The following is a 21466-nucleotide window of genomic DNA, read 5'->3' as shown; positions in this document are numbered from 1 at the left end:
CCTGCCCAGTGGAGTGTGGTGAGGTGGTCTTGAACAGCTCCATGGCCCCAGCTCGCACCCTGCTCCCAGTCATACATGGCTGAGGGGTGCTGATTCCAGCCCAGGTTCTGTTCCAAGGTAGGCACTAACCACAGTAGCAGCAGAGAAGTAAGCCATAGCTTCTGCTGCCTCCCATCCTATGCAGTTTCCACTACCAGCTACCCAGGTGTCTTTTCCAACCACATGCAGGGGTCAGGACTGGGTGTGAGCACACAGAGGAGCTGCTACAGTTTTGCTGCTTCTCCCAGTGCTGCATCTGCTCCTATACCACTGACTGGTCGGAGAACAAGTGCTTCAGGCTCCTCATACTGCCAGTACTACCACAGCCAGGAATCCTTGTTAGTAGCAAAGCTAGCATCAACAGTGTGTGAGAAACCACAACACCCAACAGGAGCTACCACTCCCATTATGGGACTCATCCCACAGTGAGCACGCTATATCCGTTGTTGTCTATACTATGCCTACCTCAGTGGCTAGTGTGTCCCCCACTTTTCCACACCCTGAGGAGATAGTGGATCTGACTCTGAGTATATACTCACTAATCACAACCAAAGAAGCTACAGGGAGAGTATCCCACAGTGCCCAGCTAGAATCAAGGCTAACATAGCATAACAAACCAATACCCCAAGACACACCTTCAAGAGAAAGCTGCTTAATAAGCAGATAACATCCAAAAAATGATGGAGATTTCTGATCTACCAGATGTTCAAATTTTAGTGGAAGAATGCAAGAAATATTCAAAAAATGAGGAAATATGATTCCTCCAAAGAATCATAATAATTGTGAAATTCTTGTTTTTTTGTAGTCAGTGCGATACACTTCTTTGGGGCATGCTGTAGAAACTCCGCTTGTTCTTAGTGAAAGAACTTTCACTCTGCTTGTATGAGTGAAAGCTACCAAGCACACAGAGCCAAAGAGCCTTCTTCATATACCTATCCATCTGTTCATATGTTTTTTTAAATACATAAAAAATAAGCTTAAATGTTTATGATTAAGAGGATGGACTCTGAGTCCACACAATTTAGTTTCTAACCCAAAGACAACTTACTGGCTGTGTGATTGGGTTGAAGTTAATTGACCTCTCAGTTAGTTGAAACATGGCTCAGTTTCTTAATCTGTGCAACCTCTTGGAGTTTCAATGAGGATTAAATGAATTAATAATGCAAAGCACTTACAATACCTACCACAAGCCAGGCACAGTGGTACACTCCTGGAATCCCAGCACTGAGGAGGCTGAGGCAGGAGGATCACCAAGAGTTCAAGGCCAGCCTGGTCTACACAGCAAGACCATGTTTCAAAAAACAAACAGAACAAAACACATACACACACACACACACAAATCTACATTGGCAACAGTTAAATGACCTCTCCACTAAGATTTTCTACTGGGATTGTTGATGTAGCAAAAGGAAAAAAAAAAAGGAATATATTCATTCCTTCATATGATGTATTCCATTTATAACAATGATTTCATGGAGAATGCCATCTAGAATGAAGAGCTGGTTGTTGAATTAGAATGTACTTTGAGGAAGCCAAACATAGGGATTTCTTAGGTGTTCCCTTTCCATTATTGGAAATAGCACTAGCAAATTTATGTCTTTGCTTGTGTATATTTGTGTGAAGTAAGATTCCCCATCCCCCTGCCACCGGAATAAAGGGAAATTCATCTGAGAATGGATGCCCTTGTTCTGCTGCATCATGGTAGGAAAGCTACGCTAAGAAGTCACAAAGCTGCTTGACTTTTTCCTTCTCTCTTCCTTTTTCTTTCTTACTTCCTTACTTCCTTTCTCTTTCTTCCTTTCCTTTCTTCTTTCTTTCATTGTTTTCTCTTTTCTTTCCTTCTTCTTCTTCCTTTTCTTTCTTTCTTTCTTTTTTTTTTTTGTATGTGCTGAGGATCAAACCCAAGGTCTTATACAAGCTAGTCGTGTGTTCTCCACTGAACTCCATCATGGTAATTTTTGAAAATGAGAAAATATTCAAGCATTCTCAAAATCACAAAGTAGTTCTTTAATTATCTCTTCTACTCCATCATTTTACAGACCTCTTTTAGCCATTTTGGGCAGGATGAACATACAGTGAGGAAGGAGTACGTCGGCAGGGGTGACACAAGCTACAGTTCAACCCAAAAAGCTGCCTGGTGGGTGGTGAAGGCCTCTTTGGTGTGAATATCCGCCCTTTCCATTTTCGCCTAGGTATTATTAACTTAACTCAAATAACTTCTATGCATTTTGTTTTCCTTTTCTTTTTAAAGTTCCACACATCAGCATAAAGCCCAAAACACCACAAAAATTAAAAATTAGGATCCATATATTTGTTGTCTACATAAACATGTGTAGGAGCTATATTCTTATGTGCTTGTGTGTTAAAGTTTAAACTGACAACCTTTCCAGCTTCTCCAAATCAGAAATGGAGAAATTTCTTTCTAAGATGTTGGATCTGTTGGCCTAAGTACAACTGTACCCACCAGCACTTCCCAGATTTGCGCTTCACAATTCTCTCCAATAAGAAGTCTTTCCTGTGTCTATAATACAATTTTTTCCTATGATCTTTGTCTTCTGAGAAGAAGGTGGAGTTGTACATTAGGTGTGAGAGAGAGACAGAGCCAGAGATAGAGAGACAGAGACACAGAGAGAGAGACAGTGATAGGAAAATAGAGAGATACAGAGACACAGAAAGAGAGAGAGAAGAAGGAGGAGAGGAGACAGAGACAAAGAGAAAGAAAAAAAGGGAAAGAGAGAGAGGAGGAAGGGAAGGATGGAACCTCCTTCTTAAATAGGTTACTGCTAGCAGACACACTGATTTTTCCTCAGGGTTGCCATCAGACCCAGTTTTCAGGATTGTTTTAAGTTTCCAGATTTCTGTTCTCACTGTCATCATGCGTATTTTAGTGGACATTTGGGAGATGACCCATTTGAGGCTGTCAGCAAGATGTAATTTTAACTGGAGAATTACACATTTATAATTTAATACAAAATGCAACGGCAAGCAGAAATGCTGAAACAACACCCAGGATTTGGAGGCAGAATTATTTACAACAGGCACTGATTGGGATCATTCCCAGAATATCAGGCCCTGATCTCTGGTGGTCTAGGGCTTTTATATGATGCACAAGCAGGAGGTACAAAGGTGAGACAGAATAGCCTGGCAGTTCTTCTGATTAGCTAGTAGGGTGAGATCATCGCTTACAGAGCTAGATTAATGACCATCAGCTACGAGACTAGATTAATGACCACAAAGCTTGGTACAATCAAGTATCCTGTATCTTCGGTTATGCTCTCATGGTTACAGGGGTCAAGAAAGTAATTACAGAGCAATGAAGCAGTTACAGAGCCAGCCAGTTTCTAAAGAACAAAATTTTAAAAAGAACAATTTCTTTTGTACAGTTTTTGTCATTTCAAAAACATTTTGTCTTCAGTTTGGAGGCTCCATCTAAAGGCACAGGCTCTTTTGGAGTAAAAAGGTGTCTTTGTTACTGTGTCACTCACCTAGCAGCCCTGCTGGTCACTCTGCCCCCTGGGTCTGGGCTTCCTGACAAAGGCCTGTGTGCAGAAGGCGGGAGTCCTTGCTCAGTTATGGAAGCATCCTGACATGAACCCTGTTATCTCTAACCACCAGACTAATTATCCCTGGCTTTGAATATCCTTATCATGAAAATTTCTAAGTGATGTTATTATTTCTACTACATCCTAAGAGTAAAAGGACTGGAGCCTTGCACTGATCCCATAGCAAGAGAAAGGTTAGAGAGTTGCACTTCTTGTCCTAAACTATAAGTGAGCAAAGATTCTAACTTGTCAGCAGATAGGTAAATTCCTGAGAACAAAATGAGGGTCTTTCAACACCTTCCTCATCCACTTTCTTCAGCCTAGGCTTGCCCAGCACATAAATTCTTTTGGCCACAGAAAAGAGGTTAGCTCTAATTTCCTTAGATGGTCCATGTCACCATGACAGGGATCCTGGTCATCACAAGCAGATGCCAGTCTCTTTGTTCTAACTGCAAAACATCCCTGAGGATATCCTTTATCAACACACCCCTGAGGATACCCTTCATCTGCACCTCCAAAATATCATTCTAGAAATTTTTATTTCCCAGCCCCTGAGGCTTAATACCAGCATGGGGCAGGGAACAGTCAGCTTCCCTTCATTCCTTCATACAGACCCTGCCAAATTCCCCTCCCTGTGTGACACTCTGATTTACATACTCTTTCTCCCTTGCTCTGTGGTTGATTTTAGAAACTCATTTGTCTCATCCTACAAGCTCTGATCATACCAAGCAGTTCAGCTTTCAGAGCAAACAAAGAAACAATAAATGTCTCAAGCACATGGCTCTAGGAAAACAAAACTACTTTTCGTTTAGATTTTATGCCTGCTGTAAATTCAAGAATCCATTCTGAAATATAGTCACCTCCCCTGAAGCAAACACTATATTGATGGAACAGAACTTTAAGACAAATAAAATCAGCTGTTAGAGTGTATATGTGTTGGAAGCGGGGGGCGATACAGAAATGAAAAATGGGTTAAAACTCAAAAATATGATCTCAGCTAAAGAATCTTAGACATCACACAAGAATACCTCAGTATTTTAAAAGTATCTTCTTCAGATCATGCCTTGTAATACAGAAAACCATAAACAGTACTTCAGACTCTAAGGATAAAAGTACCTATTTTAGTTTCTGAAGTTGTAAAAACACAAACAAGGATTTCAAGGTTAAGTAGCACAGGACTGGCTTGAAGTTTTTTAGAACAGCCTTGTGTGATTTGATGCTGTTTGTAGATCACCACTGCAGGTTCTACCATCCTGTTACCATGGGTGGTGCTAAATGGGTGGGCTCTCAGGCCACCCACGCTGACCTTTCAGGGATAAATCAAATGCACCAGAGTGAAATGTTAGGGAAGCGTGTGTGTTCTCCTGATAGAGAAACAGACTTAATCCAGAGGAGGCAGAGCAAAGAGGGGAAAGCAACTTTCAGCAATTTTATACCAGACAGCTAAATGCAGAGCTCACAGCCATAGACTCACTGTGACCACAGCCACTTCAGACTAGCACTTCAGACACCGATCCCAGGGGGCTAGAAATCCTCCATCTCAGAAAGAACAAACCTGCCCTAATTGGAGGCACAAATAAAATGCCAGAGGAAAATGCTGTCACCTTCTCTTTTTCAAATCATAAATTACCCTAGTTTCCTGGAAAAGTATGTCTAGACAGACTTTCCTGCCCCTTGAAAAAGCCAGGGACCTGGGTTTTGAAAATCTTGCTTGAAGATGTAAAAAATTTTCAACCATTCAGACTTCTGTAACCCGGGGGTGAAAACTGCCATGGATGATCAATGATTGGCTGCTGTAGAGGTCACACCATATGAGCGTGGGCCAGCTGAAGCTATTAAAAGAGTCCATTCTTATTGTGATAGAGCATGTTCTGGCAAAGCCACAGCAAGGAAAATTATAGCAATCAATACAGATCAAAATGAAACCCAGATGAAGATTTCAGCCAAATCTGTCTTCACTTCTGCTATAATAGATTAACTTTGGGGGCTAAAATGAGCACAATTTGCAGATTCAGGAGATTGAATAGAGGAGCCAAAATTGAGCCATAATGTAATTGAAACTACAGCCTGACCCTTGATGTTAATCCTGCTCCCACACATTGCAATGTCTTCTTCAGCTGCATTTGAAAACTGGTCTTCATCCCATCAAGGGACTCATAATACTTGGATTTTATACGGACTCTCTCAACATAGTGAACAGATAATCTATAGATATAATGAATGGGCTTTGAAACAACTCACAACAAAGCTTCTTATAAAGAATTCTGTTAGTCGTACAAATTGCCAACAAGTATACAGAAGGATGCTCAACTTCATTAATAGCCAGGGAAAGGCAAATCAGAAACACAATGAAATACCACCTTGCCCCAGGGATGACCATTATAAAAAAGAATGGCCATTATAAAAAAGACAAAAAAGATGAAAGATAACAAGTGCTAATGAAGATGTGGAGAGAAAGGAAGTGTTGTTCACTATTGGTGAGAATATAATTTAGTAGAAAATTATATGAAATTTCTTCAAAGAAGTAAACATAGATGCTGGGTGTGGTGGCATAAGCCTATAATCCCAGCACTTGGGAGGCTGAGGCAGAAGAATTCCCACAAATGCGAGGCTAGCCTGGGCTGCATGGTGAGTTCAAGGCCAGCCTAGACTGCATAGCAAGACCCTTGAATTTGGTAATTGATCTGAAAACAATGTGCAGTATAAGGACTATTGTTGAACTCTTACCATTTTGTATGGTGAAGCTCTGCATCATTTCCAACGTTTTTTTAAATTATTTTTATTGTTTTTTACTTGTTACTGTCTTTGCTTGATCAGTCTTACATTCTTATGTCTAATGGACTGAGCAACTTTGTTGAAGATAACAGTATGTAATTTAGCAACCACTGTAAATTTCTATCATTTTGTCTTGAGTTCATGTTTCATTTTTGTTGTTTTTGTGCTGTTTTGATTTTGTCTTCATTGTTGTTTTGTCATTTTTTAATTTTTAAAATAAAAAAAGAACCAAACACAGAATTACCATATTATCTAATAAACCCACTTTTAGGTAGATGCCTAAAAAAATGAAGTCAGTGTGTGAAAGAGACACTGCACACACATTCTTGCTATACCACTGTTCACAATAGCCAAGAAATGAAAACCTAAGTGTCTATTAACTACTGATCAATGCATAAGGAAATGAGGTACTTATACACCATGCAATGTTATTTATCCATAAAAAGGAGTTAAATACTGTCATTTGTGACAGCATCATGAAACAAGAGATTATTATGCTAAACAAAGTAAACCAGGCACAGAAAGCAAGTACTGTGAGATCTTACTCATATGTGAAATCTAGAAAAATGGATCTCCTAAAAGTCAAGAATAGAACAGTGACTACCGGAGGTTAAGGAGAATAATGAGAAGTAGAGAAGGGGTGAAGTTTGGCCAATGGCTGCTATATTATGGTTGAATAGGATTAAGAAGTTCTGGTGTGTATTGAACAGTAGGGTGACTACAGAATATAACATAATGTTTGAGGACACACATACGTACACACACACACATTTTGATTTAAATATTACATAATATGCACATATATCGAAATATCACTTGGCACCCCCAAAATATGTACAATTTGTATGCTTTTATGTATTAGTTAAAAATAAATTTAAATTTAAAAATCAATCCTGTTTATCCATATTCAAGCTTGTTGAGGCTAACCCTGTAGCATTTACTTTCTAGGTAAAATCTAGCAAGAATAGCCTACCTACAGGGTTCTCAGACAAACAGCTGAGTAAAAATAATGGCCACATCACCAAAACTCGGCCATGTCCCTATGAATATGTTACCTTACATAGACAAAGAGAATTTGCAGTTGTGATGGAATTAAAGATCTTGAGATGAAGAGATTATTCTGCATTTTCCAAATGGACCAAATATAACTGCAAAGGGTCTTAAAAGAGTCACGCAAGTCAGGCATTGCAGCACATACCTTTATCTCCAGGACTCTGGGAGGCAAGAGTCAGGAAAATCACAAGCTTGAGCCCAGCCTAGGTGCTTAGTGAGACCCTGTCTCAAAATTTAACAAGAGCTGGAGATATAGCTCAGTATAAAGTCCGTGAGTTCAGGCCCCAGTACCATGTGAAGTGGGGCAAAAGTCAAGAAGGCCAGAGTCAGAGCAGGAAATGTGACAATGGCAGCAGAATTCAGAATGCTGTGAATGCTGGAAAGGGGCCATGCTGAGGAACAGAGACGCCTCCTGAAAGCTGGAAGAGCAAGGAAGTCTGGTCAGCAGTTTCAGAAGGATCACAGCCTCATGAACACTTTGAGTTTAGCCTCGTGAAAATCTACCATGGTTTTCCAATTTCTTTGTGCAAAATGTATTTAGTCTACCTCTAAGAGTCATCAAAGTCTTAACAATTCTAGCATTGCCAAAAGTGTAAGTCCACAGTCTTCTCTGATATTAAGGTACACTTGTAACTGTGAGCCTCTGTAAAAATAAAAATGCTCAATACTTCCAACATGCAGTGACACAGGGCAAACATTCCCATTCCAAAAAAGAGAAATGTGGGGACAGAAAGGAATGGCACCAAAGCACGACAAAACCTAGCAGGCAAATAGTAAATCTTGTACATCCATGTCCAGCACCCAAAATATATTATGCCAAGAGGTGAACTCCGTGCGACTTGCACAGCCCCACCCCTGTGGCATTGCTAGTGGCAGCCTATATGGTCTCTCTCTTGGACTGGCTCCACTCTCTGTCTTCACTCTTCTCAGAAAATAATCCTCATTACTGGCATTTCCAGCTTCCTGGGGTCTACCCTGCACCTTTGGCATCACTTTCACAGCTGCCCTCTCAGGGATACATTGCCTGGCTTCCCAGGCCTTTTGAAATCTGGGTGAAAGCCTCCCTGACCTACAACTCTTGCATTCAGCATGCCTAAAATGACAGTATCATTTGGTTGATACTAAGGTCTGCTGAGCCAGCTCAAGCAGCAACCAAACCTCCTTGCAGCATGACTGTAGTAGTCTCTGAGTGGATGGTCAAACTTGGGAATATATTTCCCTAGATGGCACTGAATGAGCTAGGTATCCTGGATCTCTCTTTTTAAAACAAGGATTTTAAGGTGTTTAGCTTTTTACATCCTTGATTCTATGAATGGTTGAATATGGCTAATTCCTAAGGAGCCGTCAAGCCATCTGTCCTATTGTCCTCACCTGGCTTCTGTTTAATGCTACCTTGTTAGTAACCTAACGTTGTATGTGCTTCCTTTCTGGCCAGGCTGCAAATTTTAAAAATTATTCAGTTCTGCTTTTTTTTCTCCTGATTTTCCCTGTAGATTTGGCTAAAAGCAGCCAGCAGAACTCAGGCCACAGCCTGAATATTGGGCTGCCTTAAAGTTTCTTCCATCAGTTTAGTCCATCACCTTTAAATTTAGCTTCATGCAAAGTCAGGATATGGACAAAGCATAGGCAAGTTCCTGGTTGGAAGTAGCACAGGTAGCCTCTAGTCTAATTTCCAGTAGAGTCCTCATGCCCAGCTGAACACTCATGAGCCTAACTCTTACTGTCTCCATTCTTATTAGCATTCTGACCTTCACAGCTCTGAGCAGAATCTCTCATCAGTCTCTGCTTATAGCATCCCTCTCTGTCCAACATATCCAAATCTTTCCCAAACTTATCCCAAAGGCTGGTTAACCACATGGTCAGGTACAGTAGCAGCAACAATTCCACTTCTGGTACCAATTTTTTGTATCGGTCAGATTTCCCATCACTGGAACAGAATACTCACGTTATTGTAATTCTTGCATTACAGAATACATGGTACTCACATCTTAAAGGAAAAAGGGGTTGATTTTGGCACATTCAGTCCATGGCTAGTGGACTCTGTGGCAGAAATAGCATGGCAGAGAGGCACAACAGAGCAAAGCTGATCAACTCATACAAGGCAGGAAATAGAAGTGAAAGGAGTAACCAGAGACAAGAATACACTCTTCCAGGTCGTGCTCCTAGGACCCATGTCTTCCTGGTGCCATTACTAATGGTGTGTTCAGCTACTAAACTCATCAGTGAACAAATCCTTTGATGAGCATAGCCCACTCATGATGTAATCAGTTTCCGAATACATGAGGCTTTGGGAAGACATTTAAACCTAAATCATAATAGTCACCCAAGATGCATCTGGAGCCCAGGTGTCTGAGACTACAAATTTCAAATTCTTTCCTTTAGGCTATGCTGTTTCTGAATTACTTATACAGAACAATAACATACTAACAGTGGATTGTCTGCCTCAGTTTGAAAGAAATGGCGATTTTGGAAGCAGGCTCCACTCCTTGAAAAGATAAAGGGGAGGGGAATATTTGACTCTGGAGAGCCTTAGGGTTCTTTTGGTAAGTTGCCATGGACACTTACTGCTTTGTTTGCTCTCAGTCGCAAAACCAACCAACAGTGCATGTCAATATTCTTACTGCTTTTAAATCTCCTTCTAGGGGTGTTTGCGTTTGGACTTTTTGTGACTGACATTTTTGTAAATGCTGGACAAGTGGTCACTGGGCACCTCACACCGTACTTCCTGACAGTGTGCAAGCCGAACTACACCAGTACAGACTGCCGGGCACACCACCAGTTTGTAAACAACGGGAACATTTGTACTGGGGACCTGGAAGTGATAGAGAAGGCTCGGAGATCCTTTCCCTCCAAACATGCTGCTCTGAGCATTTACTCTGCCTTATATGCCACGGTGAGTGTGCAAGTTTTATTGTCTCCCCCAAATGAGATTCTGTTGAGATGTCTCTTTCTCACCTCCATTCTTCCATTGCTGTCACTCATGCAACACATTTCTCCTATGTCAGATGATACTGTTGACAAAAAAGCCCCCACCCTGACCCCACTGCCAGGATCCCAACATAATATCCTGAACCACCAAAGGATATTAATTCTAGAAATGTTAATAATCCCCTAGTTACATGATCCCCTTTTAGAGCGGCAGAAACTGGAGCTCAGAGAATAGTTTAAGAACAATCAGAGCTGGGACTCAGACTCTGGCACCAGGTTTGCAGTTCTCCTGCCAACCATAACAGCACTCTGCCAGCATTTCTGTTGGTTCCAGAGCAGCACACTCTAGAATTTAGGTGTAAATGAGTGCCCCAGCAGAGCACAGACCCAGGATAAATAAGACAGCTTTCCTTTGCTTCTTTTGATACTCTTTCTATCATTTTGCTGGGAGAGATGGGTGGTCCTAGAAGAACCCCAGCATCCTAAAGTTCTCATGTCACTGCTCATCAGATCATATTGCCTTTGACTTTCCCATTCGAGTAGAATGTGCTCTTTAAATATTTTCCTCGCAGAGAAGAAGCAATGGTGCCTTCTAATATTGGTACTTGTTAAGTGAATTCCTCTAGAAATCATTTCACCTTTCTCTGGCCTGTGCTTCCTTTGACTCCAGAACATAGAAGTCAGGGGTCTCCTCAAAGACACACACTGATAGCATAAAGTCGCAGATGGACGTCATAGACACTTTCCAATGGAGGCATGAATGTTAGTCAGGAAGATCCCATTCTTTCAGTTTATCTTATATGCAGGATATGACTGGTCTAGTGATTCTCAGTGAGCAATGGAGGAAAGATTCCTGTCAAACTATCCATTCTTTGCATTCTCCATTCTGAATGTGCCTTTGCCGCCTCCCCAGGGGGCAGGCTTCTACCATTTCCCCTGGAGCATGTGTGTGGATGGGAGGATGACTACAGGTCTGGTCTATGCAGCAGTTTATTTTTATTTTTTTTATTTTTTGGTTTCCGGTACCGGAAATCGAACTCACGACCTTGCACTTGCCAGGCAGGCGCTGTGCCGCTGAGCTAAATCCCCAGCCCCTATGCAGCAGTTTAAAATAACTTGGTGAATATTCTCTTTCACAGAACCTGAACAGATACCTTTTCGCGTGACTTCCAGGGTCTCATCTAGGGATCATTTTGCTAACCCCCAACTGTCCAATATGAGTCTCCTACTTACTCCTTTTAGCTCTATTTTTTAATGAATACATGATAAAATGATTTCAACTGTCCTCACACTAAAGAAACATAACCACAAATAATGCAAATGCCTCAGATTACAAAGCAGATTAATTCCTTCTTGGTTAGAATTCTTTGCTTTTTACCAAGAAAAGTCTATGCCAAGTTTATTTTAAACAAATAAAGCTCTCTGAGGCAACCAGTGTATTTTCCAATTTTCAGAATATCACTTTGTCCTAATTATCTAGAACCTAATATGTATAAAACAATTTACTTTTGTGCCTCATTTTGTATTTTTATCAGATTTAGGTCACTTCTATATGAAATTAATGTTGATAATGTTATTATAAAAATAAATCTCTTACTGAAATCACTGCCTCATCATTCAATGAGACATAAACTTCAGTGGGGAAGAAGGAAACAAATATAGTGAGCACATGCAGAATAGATACTGCTGAAGTGTGTGTTATCAAGGATTCAGATATAGTCCAATTCAAGCCATGCCTCACAACCAGATTATAATCAGATAAAGCCTATTATAAGATTCCCATTGTTCCAATATTTTCTGAGCCTCTGTTATGTGTTAAGTGGTTTTAGAAATTACTCTAGTGAAGTATATGCTAATTATCCTGATTGAGTATCACACAGTGTGTACATATACCAAAGTGTCACACTTTGCCTGATAAATATGTATAATTTTTGTCAACTGAAAAAGAAACAAACTAATAAAAACACTCGACAAATATTTCCTAGGTACTGGGTGATACCATAAAGAATACTAACCATACACCCATGCTCTTAATAGTTCACCTTACTATGGAAAAGATTTATAAAAGATGTCATTAGAAAACGTACAGGAATATAAAAAAACATAGCAAAAATTTCAAGTACTATTTTCCATACAGTCCAAAACAATAATATGCTGTAATTTATGTAACTTTTTCTGCATTGATATTAAAGATTGAACCTGGGGCCTTCACACTGAGCTATGTCCCCAGCCTTTTAAAATTTGTTTAAAGTTTTGAGACAGGGTCTTGTTAAATTGCCCAAGCTGGGTTCAAATTTGCAATTCTCCTGCTTTAGCCTCCCAGAGCTCTTGAAGGATTCAAGTATGTATTTCCATACCTGACTTAGTTTATGGTACTTTGAGCTCACCGTTTTGTAAGGTACTCATTATATAGAATAATGAGATTTATATGTTATGTTTAGGACACATACATTATATGCTATAACTTAAGTAAATCCGCCTGTTACTTTTCAGTTACGAAATGCATCCCAGTTACGAAATGATGGGTTAATAATGCCCTCTAGTGGTCCTTTGTAACTATTGTCGGTGGTAATCTTTGAGAGAGACACATCTTCCAAACTGAACCACAAGAGGGACACATTTGCTAACGGAGCCTATGCAACTGCAGAGTCTTACCCAGCTCCTGAAATGGAACGTCATCCACTATCCTGTTGTATGTGGTGACACACGCGAAAACGTTCGATATTTTAAAACACTCGGAGCGAATGAATAGATGGAAATGATCACAACTATCTCAATAAACTCGGGAATCGACTGCCCAGCACAACTGAGACCTATGTGCATGACAGCGGGTTGGCAGTTCTAATTCAGTTTATCAATTCATCAATTCGCACTTTTACATTATTGCCTGAAAGTGTGGAGAGGCAGGTAGGACTATGAGAGACAAAAAAGGTAAAACGTGCCATTGCTTACCTACCTAGTCGTCTTGCCATGGAATTCATTCTTATAGAGTTATTTGATACGTAAAAGCTTGTCTGGGTTTCCTTAATACCTCTAATTAATTTTCTGATTTCTTGCATACAAACTACCTGTCCTGTATCCAATCATTATTGTACAGTCATTCCTATGTAACCATCGTCATTTCTGTTCACATGCCCTCTGGACTAGAAAAGACTGATGCACACTTCCTCATTGCCACCGCTGCACTAGTGTCCTAGCTCAGCTTGCCTGGGTAGGTCAGTGGACTCATTCAGGAAAAGTGATTGGTACAGGTGCTTTGGCACGACCCCTGCTCAGGTAGATGCATGCGTACTCACCAGTGTGAGGAGGTCCTCTGGTCACTCCCTGGTTTCTCTCTCCCCCTAGATGTACATCACAAGCACAATCAAGACCAAGAGCAGTCGACTGGCCAAGCCCGTGCTGTGCCTGGGCACCCTCTGCACAGCCTTCCTGACAGGCCTCAACCGCGTCTCCGAGTACCGGAACCACTGCTCAGATGTGATAGCAGGCTTCATCCTAGGCACTGCGGTGGCTTTGTTTCTGGTAGGTCAACTTCTTTCGTTCCGCCTGGTTTCCTCTTATACCCTCTGCAAAGATGCCTAAAGTTATGGCGAGCTTTGTCCCAGCCTTTGGAGTTGCAGTTCTTCTGCAGGTATCATGCATCCTTTTGCTGCAAGAGTTATTTCAGAGCGCTTTTCTTTCAGAAATATGACTGGCCATGTTCTTTCTGGGAGTCAGGGACAAGACTGCTCCAGCAAGGGTGTCTTTCTCCACTCCCTTCAACACTGGGCCAGCAGTTGGGACTGGACATGCCTTGAAACCAGGCTTCTTTCTGGATTTATTCTCAATGATTCTAGGGAAAGAAACAGCGCTGGTAGGAGCAGACACCTTCTCCCCCAGCATCCTGAGAAGCTCAGCGCTAGCCCAAGAGTCATCACAGTATGCACATGCTGCTCAGAAATATATACACTGCCCCTAATCACACCAACCCCTTTTCAGACTTCTTGGTCCCTGGACATACCTCTTTGGGCATCTTATTCCCACCAAAAATTAATGTGAGCAACCTTGGTTAACTCAGTCTTATCCATGGGTCTCCCTTTCTGATGAAGTTTTAGTTTTTCAGATAGGTATGGCCTGGAAGCCTGTTCACCTACAAAATCCCTTAATCTGAGTTGGACTGGAAAAAAAGAATTTATATTCTATTGCTTTTGTTTTTCCTTTTGTCAGTGTTATTGATGTATGGTAGGCATATGCGCATGGCACATAAAGTATCCCATTTGATAAATCTGGACCTACTGGTACAGCAATATCTCTCCTCCTTCTTTCCCCTTAGCCCAGAGAATCACTGATCTTCTGTCATTCTACATTAGTATCTCTGCTTAGGCTCTCATATCAATGGAATCACATAATATGATTATTCCACTGGTGTCTTTCATGACACTAATTCATGTTGTAAAATGTATCAATACCTTCTTCCTCTTACTGCCATGCAGTATTCCATTGCATGGCACACCACCAAGTGCAGGTTTTTCTAATTTTTTCCTTCAAAAATTTAAAATAGCTCCTGAAAGATTTACAGTAAGTCTCCAGATCTGAAAACTCAAATACTCTGCATGAAATAAATCCCCTACTGATATTCAGAAAGCTTCCTCAAGGAGAAAAAACCATCGTGGTCTCAAAAGACACCCGTTCTTCTATTCTGCCTATTGCAGTCTATGTCCCGTTAGGACCTCACAGGTCACTTGATTTGACAGTCACATAACTTATTTTTTTACCTTCACTCTGTCCTCCACACCTTACATAATACACTTATGCCTGTCTCATTCTGTAACTCAGGTTCACAAAATTTTGCCTGCTAAGATGCACACAGAAAATACACATTTATTCAGAACACTGATTGTGAAGCTCTATTATGATTCAGTGTTACTTCAAAAAGATTCATTTTTTTATATAGTGAAAGATGAGACACTGAAATACAAATTCTCTGAGTGAAGTTACAGGAAAAGTGTTGCTGAACTGATTGTAAGATGTTGATATCTCATAAAAGGTATTCCTCTAGGAAAGCTTTTTTAACAGAGAGGAAGAATACAAATGACTTTAAAAGAGGTGCTTCCAAGGATATTCAGTGGTTAAATAAAGGAAGACTTGGGCTCCAAAGAAGAGCCAAACAATTTTGATGTCCACCAGTACTGACACCAGCCATCTCCAGTTGCAAATAAAGGGCAGTTCTGACAGTCCCAAGCAATTCTATGAAGTCTCTGTGGGATGACAACTGTGAAAACTTTTGTATTTGTTGGAGCCCGCATACAAATTCTGTTCTAGCATTGAACTTGTTTTTCGAAATAACTGCAGCCCTGTTTTTAGCACTCAGTTATTATTTGGTCTGTTATTGCCTTCCAGTTGTTTCCCAACTGACGCAAAATTTGTTTTCCCCAAATGACCTTTGCCTAGCATCCCTATCTGTTACTGAACTGCTCTGGCATGATAAAGACTAATCTAGCTGCATGTACACACGCATATGTACATACCTCAGAGACAGACACACTGAGCTGGGGAAAGGAAAAGGAGGCATGTTTAGGAGGAGACTGGAGGTATTGCAGAGCAGAGATTTGGAGAGCAGATAGAAAGAGAGAAAAGAATAAAAACTGAGAATAGTAACATATTGGCTGCGTACATTCGATATTGAATTACACGTTGGTGTTTCCCATAATAAGTGGAGGCAAAGAGAAAGAAATTATTTGTTGGGGTAATTACTACATACTTTTCATTTAATATACATCAAAGTATGTGTTCCTAGGGCAAACCTAGAGATACTTTGTCCTCATTTTACAGATTAAAAAAGTGAGGTGCAAAGTAAGTAGCTCACCCCAGAGCCACCTAACCAATAAGCCGTGAATCAAACCTCAATCTCTCAACCCCAGGGCCCCTGTATCTGCCTTTTCACCCATTTCCCAAATGTAAAAAGTTTAAGCTGCTATTGAACAAGATAGAAGTGATCCCAATAAAGAGTGTTTATGTAAATGTTCTGCCTGGTTTGAAGAATGCCAAGAAAAATTCAAAAACCCTAGATGAAGAAACAGAGATGCACAATAATGGAAGATAGTCAGGAGAAGAGTACACAGGCAAAAAAAGCAGAGAAGATTAAAAAAAAAAAAGAAGTAGGTTATGACTCTGGTAGAAAATAATGGAAAGTGGGTACTAATTCAAAGTTTTTAGATGGTAGAAATAAAAGAAAACTACCACATGTGAGTTATTTAATCCAGGTAAATAATAGTCACATATTTTGAAGGTGCTCATCTCATGTAGAAGTTAAAGACCAGCCAACACTGACTGAGTAATAGCTATATATTTGTCCCTTATTCAGTAGCAAAATAGTACGGTGGGTTCTGGAGTTTAAAATCTTTGTGTGACCTTGGATATTATCGAGATTCATTTATCTATGCTGGATATGATAAGAGACCTTCTGCAGAAAATTGTTGGATGGCTGAAATAAGATGAAGTAAAACCTTCAGGACAGTGTCAGACCCATAATGATCCTCAGTAAATATTCACTGCTCTTAAAAGGTGATTTATATTCATCATCTTTCCTTGTTACAAATCTATTAGGTAGATATTCCTATTCCCATTTTACAGCAGAGGAAACAGGGTTAATGAGGTGAAATGATTGCCTGTGGCTATCTGGTGAACAAAGAGATGCTTCCTCAGCATTTAAAATGTGCTCAGCAGATACCTCAAGTCTTCCCCTGGTTCCTACCCATCCACCTACTCAAAGAAAAAAAGTCCCCATGCTGCTGACAGTCAGGGGGAAAGGCCTTGCCACAGTCAGAGATGGTCAGGCATTGATGGCTGTAGTCTGACCCCAATCTTTTTTCCCCTTATCCTGCAGGGAATGTGTGTGGTTCATAACTTTAAAGGAACACAAGGATCTCCTTCCAAACCCAAATCTGAGGATTCCCGTGGAGTACCCCTAATGGCTTTCCCAAGGATAGAAAGCCCTCTGGAAACCTTAAGTGCACAGGTATATTAAAATTGTTTTAAGAAACTAAATCCACAGGCTATGACCTTTTCCGTACTAGAGGCAGGACACCACTGAATCCACTAGCATCAGTAAGAATCTGATTAATTCATTATAAATGCTCTCAAGAAAGATATCTTTACCTCTTCCCTCAAGAAGTCCTGAATTCAGCTGGGAGTAGTAGTGCACACCTGTAATCCCGGCACTCGGGAGGCGGAGGAGGATTGCCATGAGTTCAAAGCCAGTCTGAACTGCACAGCAAAACCCTATCTCAAAAACACCAAAACAAAAAAAAGAAGACCTGAATTCAACCTGGGGTTGGCAGTCATAAATCCTCAAGAATTTCTTAGGAAAGTTTTACTTAAACCAACAAGCTTTAGAGTACTTTGAATTCCAGTGTACTATTACATTCAGGAGATTTGGACTATTTACATGAGAGGTCAATTTGATTTAGTAATTAATTATTCCATACACAGCAGTTATTCCTTGGTATCCACAGGACATGGGTTACAGGAACTCTAGATGATGCCAAGATTCAAGTTTGCTTGAGATGTTTATATAAGATGATGTAGTATTTGTGAATAACTCCACACGAACTCCCATATATTACTTTATATCATATCTAGAGTACTTAGAATACCTAATGCCATGTAAATACTGATCATTGCTATATTATTTAACGAACAATAACCATGAAAAAAGTTCTCTATATGGTCAATATGTGAAGAATTTTTTTCCAAATATTTTTGATCTGATGCTTTAAGCACTATGTGAGTCTCAATTTAAGGAAAAAAAAATCTAAGAAGGAAGGCCAAGGGAAAGATCTGCCAGTTGAAAGCCTAAAAAGATAATATGAAACACTTACTTTTACTTATAGATAGTTGCTAAGTGCTTTACAAATATATATTTCTTTCAACAATCACCATATTTAGTAGATAATTCCCATTTCACAGATTAAAAGTAAAAATACTATAAAGTCAGCATCATTAAATTACCTGCCCAAGGTCACATAGCTAGGAAGTGGAAAAGCTGGGATGAGTGAATTGTTTTAAGCAAACAGGAACCAGTTGATAATAAAACAACATTTTAGTTAGAACACTACTTTTTGGTATGTGAGAGTCTACTAAAATGTTTGTTTTCTATGATAGTCTGGATATCTTGAAATCTTATTTATATTTATTACTAAGCTATTTTTATAGATGGTGCCAAAAAAATAAATCACTTCCCATTGTAATTATCATATTTTAGGTCAGTATGAAATATTTTCATTATTTAATGATTCACCACTAGACAGCTCTCTGATATAAGCTATACTAATAATTTTATTAATGAGCCAAGGAAAAAACAATAAAAATTATTTACTATTAAACATAATGTCAAGTATTACTTTTTCTTTAACTACACAAAAGAAAAATGCAATTGCTGCTGCACCACAGATGCCTGGAACCTTACCTAAAGAATTTTGGCTCAGCAAGTGTGGAATGAGAAAAAAAATTAATATTTGCAAATGATTCTGAAGAATTCTTGATTCAAAAATGGTGATACCATAGACTTAACTGTCTACTTAGGATATTGAATTTCTGTGTCTTTTCCATTTATTATTAGATGGAATCATGTTCTGAGATCTTTAAATACTTGCATTGGAATATAATTAAGAATAAAACAAAATTATATAGAGAAAAGTTTAAATGAAGAAATGATTCTACTTTGGTAAGAGTAAGGGAAAATTTGAATGAAAAATTAATGGCGTTTAAGGAACCTTGGCAGGGCATGAATGGGAAAAGGGAATATCAAACTCTTATGAGACAAAGAAGAGAGGAAATATTCAGGGAGAGTAAATGTGTCCCAGAGTTTGTAAACCCAACCTAAGACTATATCTGTTTGTGTTTGCTTTGCAGAATCACTCGGCCTCCATGACTGAAGTCACCTGAGATGACTAACGGGATATGAGCTATTTTTTATCACCTTCCAATTCAATACTTCAAAACACACAGTTACTCAATGTCAAACTGTGAGGACAAGTATTATGTTTATCTAGTTAGAGGCTAATGTTTTTGTACATTTTTTGTATGAAAAAGTGATGTAGCTTGCCCTGATTTTTTTTTGGTCAGCTTTAACATATTTATGCCAGAATTTTAAAACCAACAAAATTTTCTTCTGTTCAAGTGTGCATTGACGAATCACCTTTACTCAATGGTTGATGTTGTTTTGTGATATTTGTATACAAATCTTCTTTTCTCAGTTTTATAAACACAAATAAAATTAATATAACAGTTCACTTTAAACTTTTATTACCACAGTTTCTGCCTCCTCCAGAATTGTTGAATTTTAATGAAAGTTAAACTTGAGTTTCAGGAAGGACAATGTTGGTTAATAGTAAATCTCAAAATCAACTCTGGAAAGAAATATTCAGAGGACTTTGTGTTCTGATCTGTTAGACTATTGCATCAAAAGTTACAGTGAAATCACCTAGTTAACATTGAAAATTAGCAGAGAATCCTAGATTTGTGGGTGTTTGGATTGCTGGATTCTTTCTTAAATAATGGCCTTGCCCACCTAAGAAACTCAAGGTCTCTCTGGAATCTTGTCCTGGGACAGGCATGTGACATGGCAGCCTTTTTTTTTCAACAAGTAGTCAGCACCAGCTTTCCTTGTCAACTCAACAGTTTTGTATATCATATTGTACCAACTTTATATGAGAATGAATATTTTACAGTTTGCACAGTATTATTTTACAGAAAAAGTATCAAAGTCTCTACAACATAAAGCCCCAGAGCAACAACTTTGTGACTTTTAACTGTTCTAGAATTTTAACTGCATCCCATTTTTCTAGCATGGTGATAACTAATGTGTACCTCCTCTGAGAGAAGGAGCTCCTTGTCTATCAAGATATTTTTCTTGACATTTCCATGTTGGCTCTTCTCAGCTTTTTTGTACATATTTTTTTTCTAAAGAGAAGATAAAAAGTTATCACAAAATGTATTCTGGCTCATGTCCTTTGTTTTACACTCTATCTGCTGGACAAAGATATTTTAAGAGTCACCATCATGTGACTCAGTAAGTGTTTTCGCTTTTTAGTTCCATGTGACTTGAGATAACCCTAAATACAGGTATGACTGAGAGATCATTTTAAGTGAGTGGGTGTGCATGTATGTGTGCATTTAGGCCAAATAAAAGAATCTCTTGAGTTATTAAAATTCTCAGATGTACATTTTAGATATACAGCAAGGTATCTCGGCCTTCATTCCACCCATAGATACTCCTGAATTGTCAATAAAATCTCAGACAGCCATTTTTAGGAATAAATATCACCTGTGGTACAATTTCATTCTGGCCTAAACTTTCATACACATACACACACTATCACACATATCTTCTGAGTGGCGCCCGACCAAAGCTGGGGAGGACAGCAAGGAGTAGTACAGGCTCTTTTCAACCTAAATACTATATACCACATGCTTTCCCACGCACTACCGGGTTGTTTTTAAAACAGGAGCTCAGGAAAGTTGTGACAACTTCAAAAGTAGCATTTGTCCACATAAATGTTATAGTCCACATTTGCCTGGTTTTACTTTCCACTACATGAAAATGACTTTGAGCCAAGTCCACACTTTCATGCTATTTTCAGTATGATATACCTATTTAAATGCTTCACAAAAGAGTGCTGGAAAGAAAAGCAAATCATGAGAAGGAAGAGTTTGTAAGCCTTAGCTCTTCAATCTGTATAAGGTACCTAAATATAATGTCATCCAAATTCAGAAAGATTTATTGTCTTTTTCTAAAAATATTTTAGGATCTTCTCTCAAAGCAATGGGGGCTCAATTTTATTTCATTTTTCATAAAATATTCTGAAAAATCATGGCAGGCCAAGTTATTATTCATTGCCCTTATCTTGTCACAGTGAGAGGTCATTTAATGTTTGGTCACCAGTTCCTATTTCCAAGAACAAAAATCAAACTAACAAAGCAAGTCATGTTGTCATTCCAATGTTCTTTTCATTTTGATTTTGGAGAGGCCTAATCTGATTATGCAAGGCTCTGATTGTAGACTCTTGTTTTTCTAGCCTTGGACATGGAGCCATGCTATATAGGACACGAACATGAGTCACTTGGAGCTAAGGGGTACCTCTGGGCTT

General features: G+C 39.3%; 1 protein-coding gene across 3 annotated transcripts in view; it reads left to right on the top strand.

Moving 5' to 3' along the window:
* LOC102010266 (lipid phosphate phosphatase-related protein type 1) overlaps window positions 1-19616 on the top strand; it is a 264552-nt gene extending 244936 nt beyond the window's left edge. For all 3 annotated transcript variants that reach the window (XM_005382805.2, XM_005382804.2, XM_013513312.1), the window contains exons 5-8: window positions 10052-10302; window positions 13683-13859; window positions 17203-17334; window positions 19230-19616. In XM_005382805.2, coding sequence (XP_005382862.1) covers window positions 10052-10302; window positions 13683-13859; window positions 17203-17334; window positions 19230-19262 — 593 coding nt within the window. In that variant the 3' untranslated portion in view covers window positions 19263-19616. The remainder of the gene's footprint in view (window positions 1-10051; window positions 10303-13682; window positions 13860-17202; window positions 17335-19229) is intronic.
* Window positions 19617-21466: the final 1850 nt, after the last annotated feature.

Source organism: Chinchilla lanigera, unplaced genomic scaffold (genome assembly GCF_000276665.1).
Source record: "Chinchilla lanigera isolate Chin_1 unplaced genomic scaffold, ChiLan1.0 scaffold00018, whole genome shotgun sequence".
Lineage (NCBI taxonomy): Eukaryota > Metazoa > Chordata > Mammalia > Rodentia > Chinchillidae > Chinchilla > Chinchilla lanigera.
The sequence above is the reverse complement of the archived record's forward strand: the minus strand, read 5'-3'. Positions and strand labels throughout refer to the sequence as shown.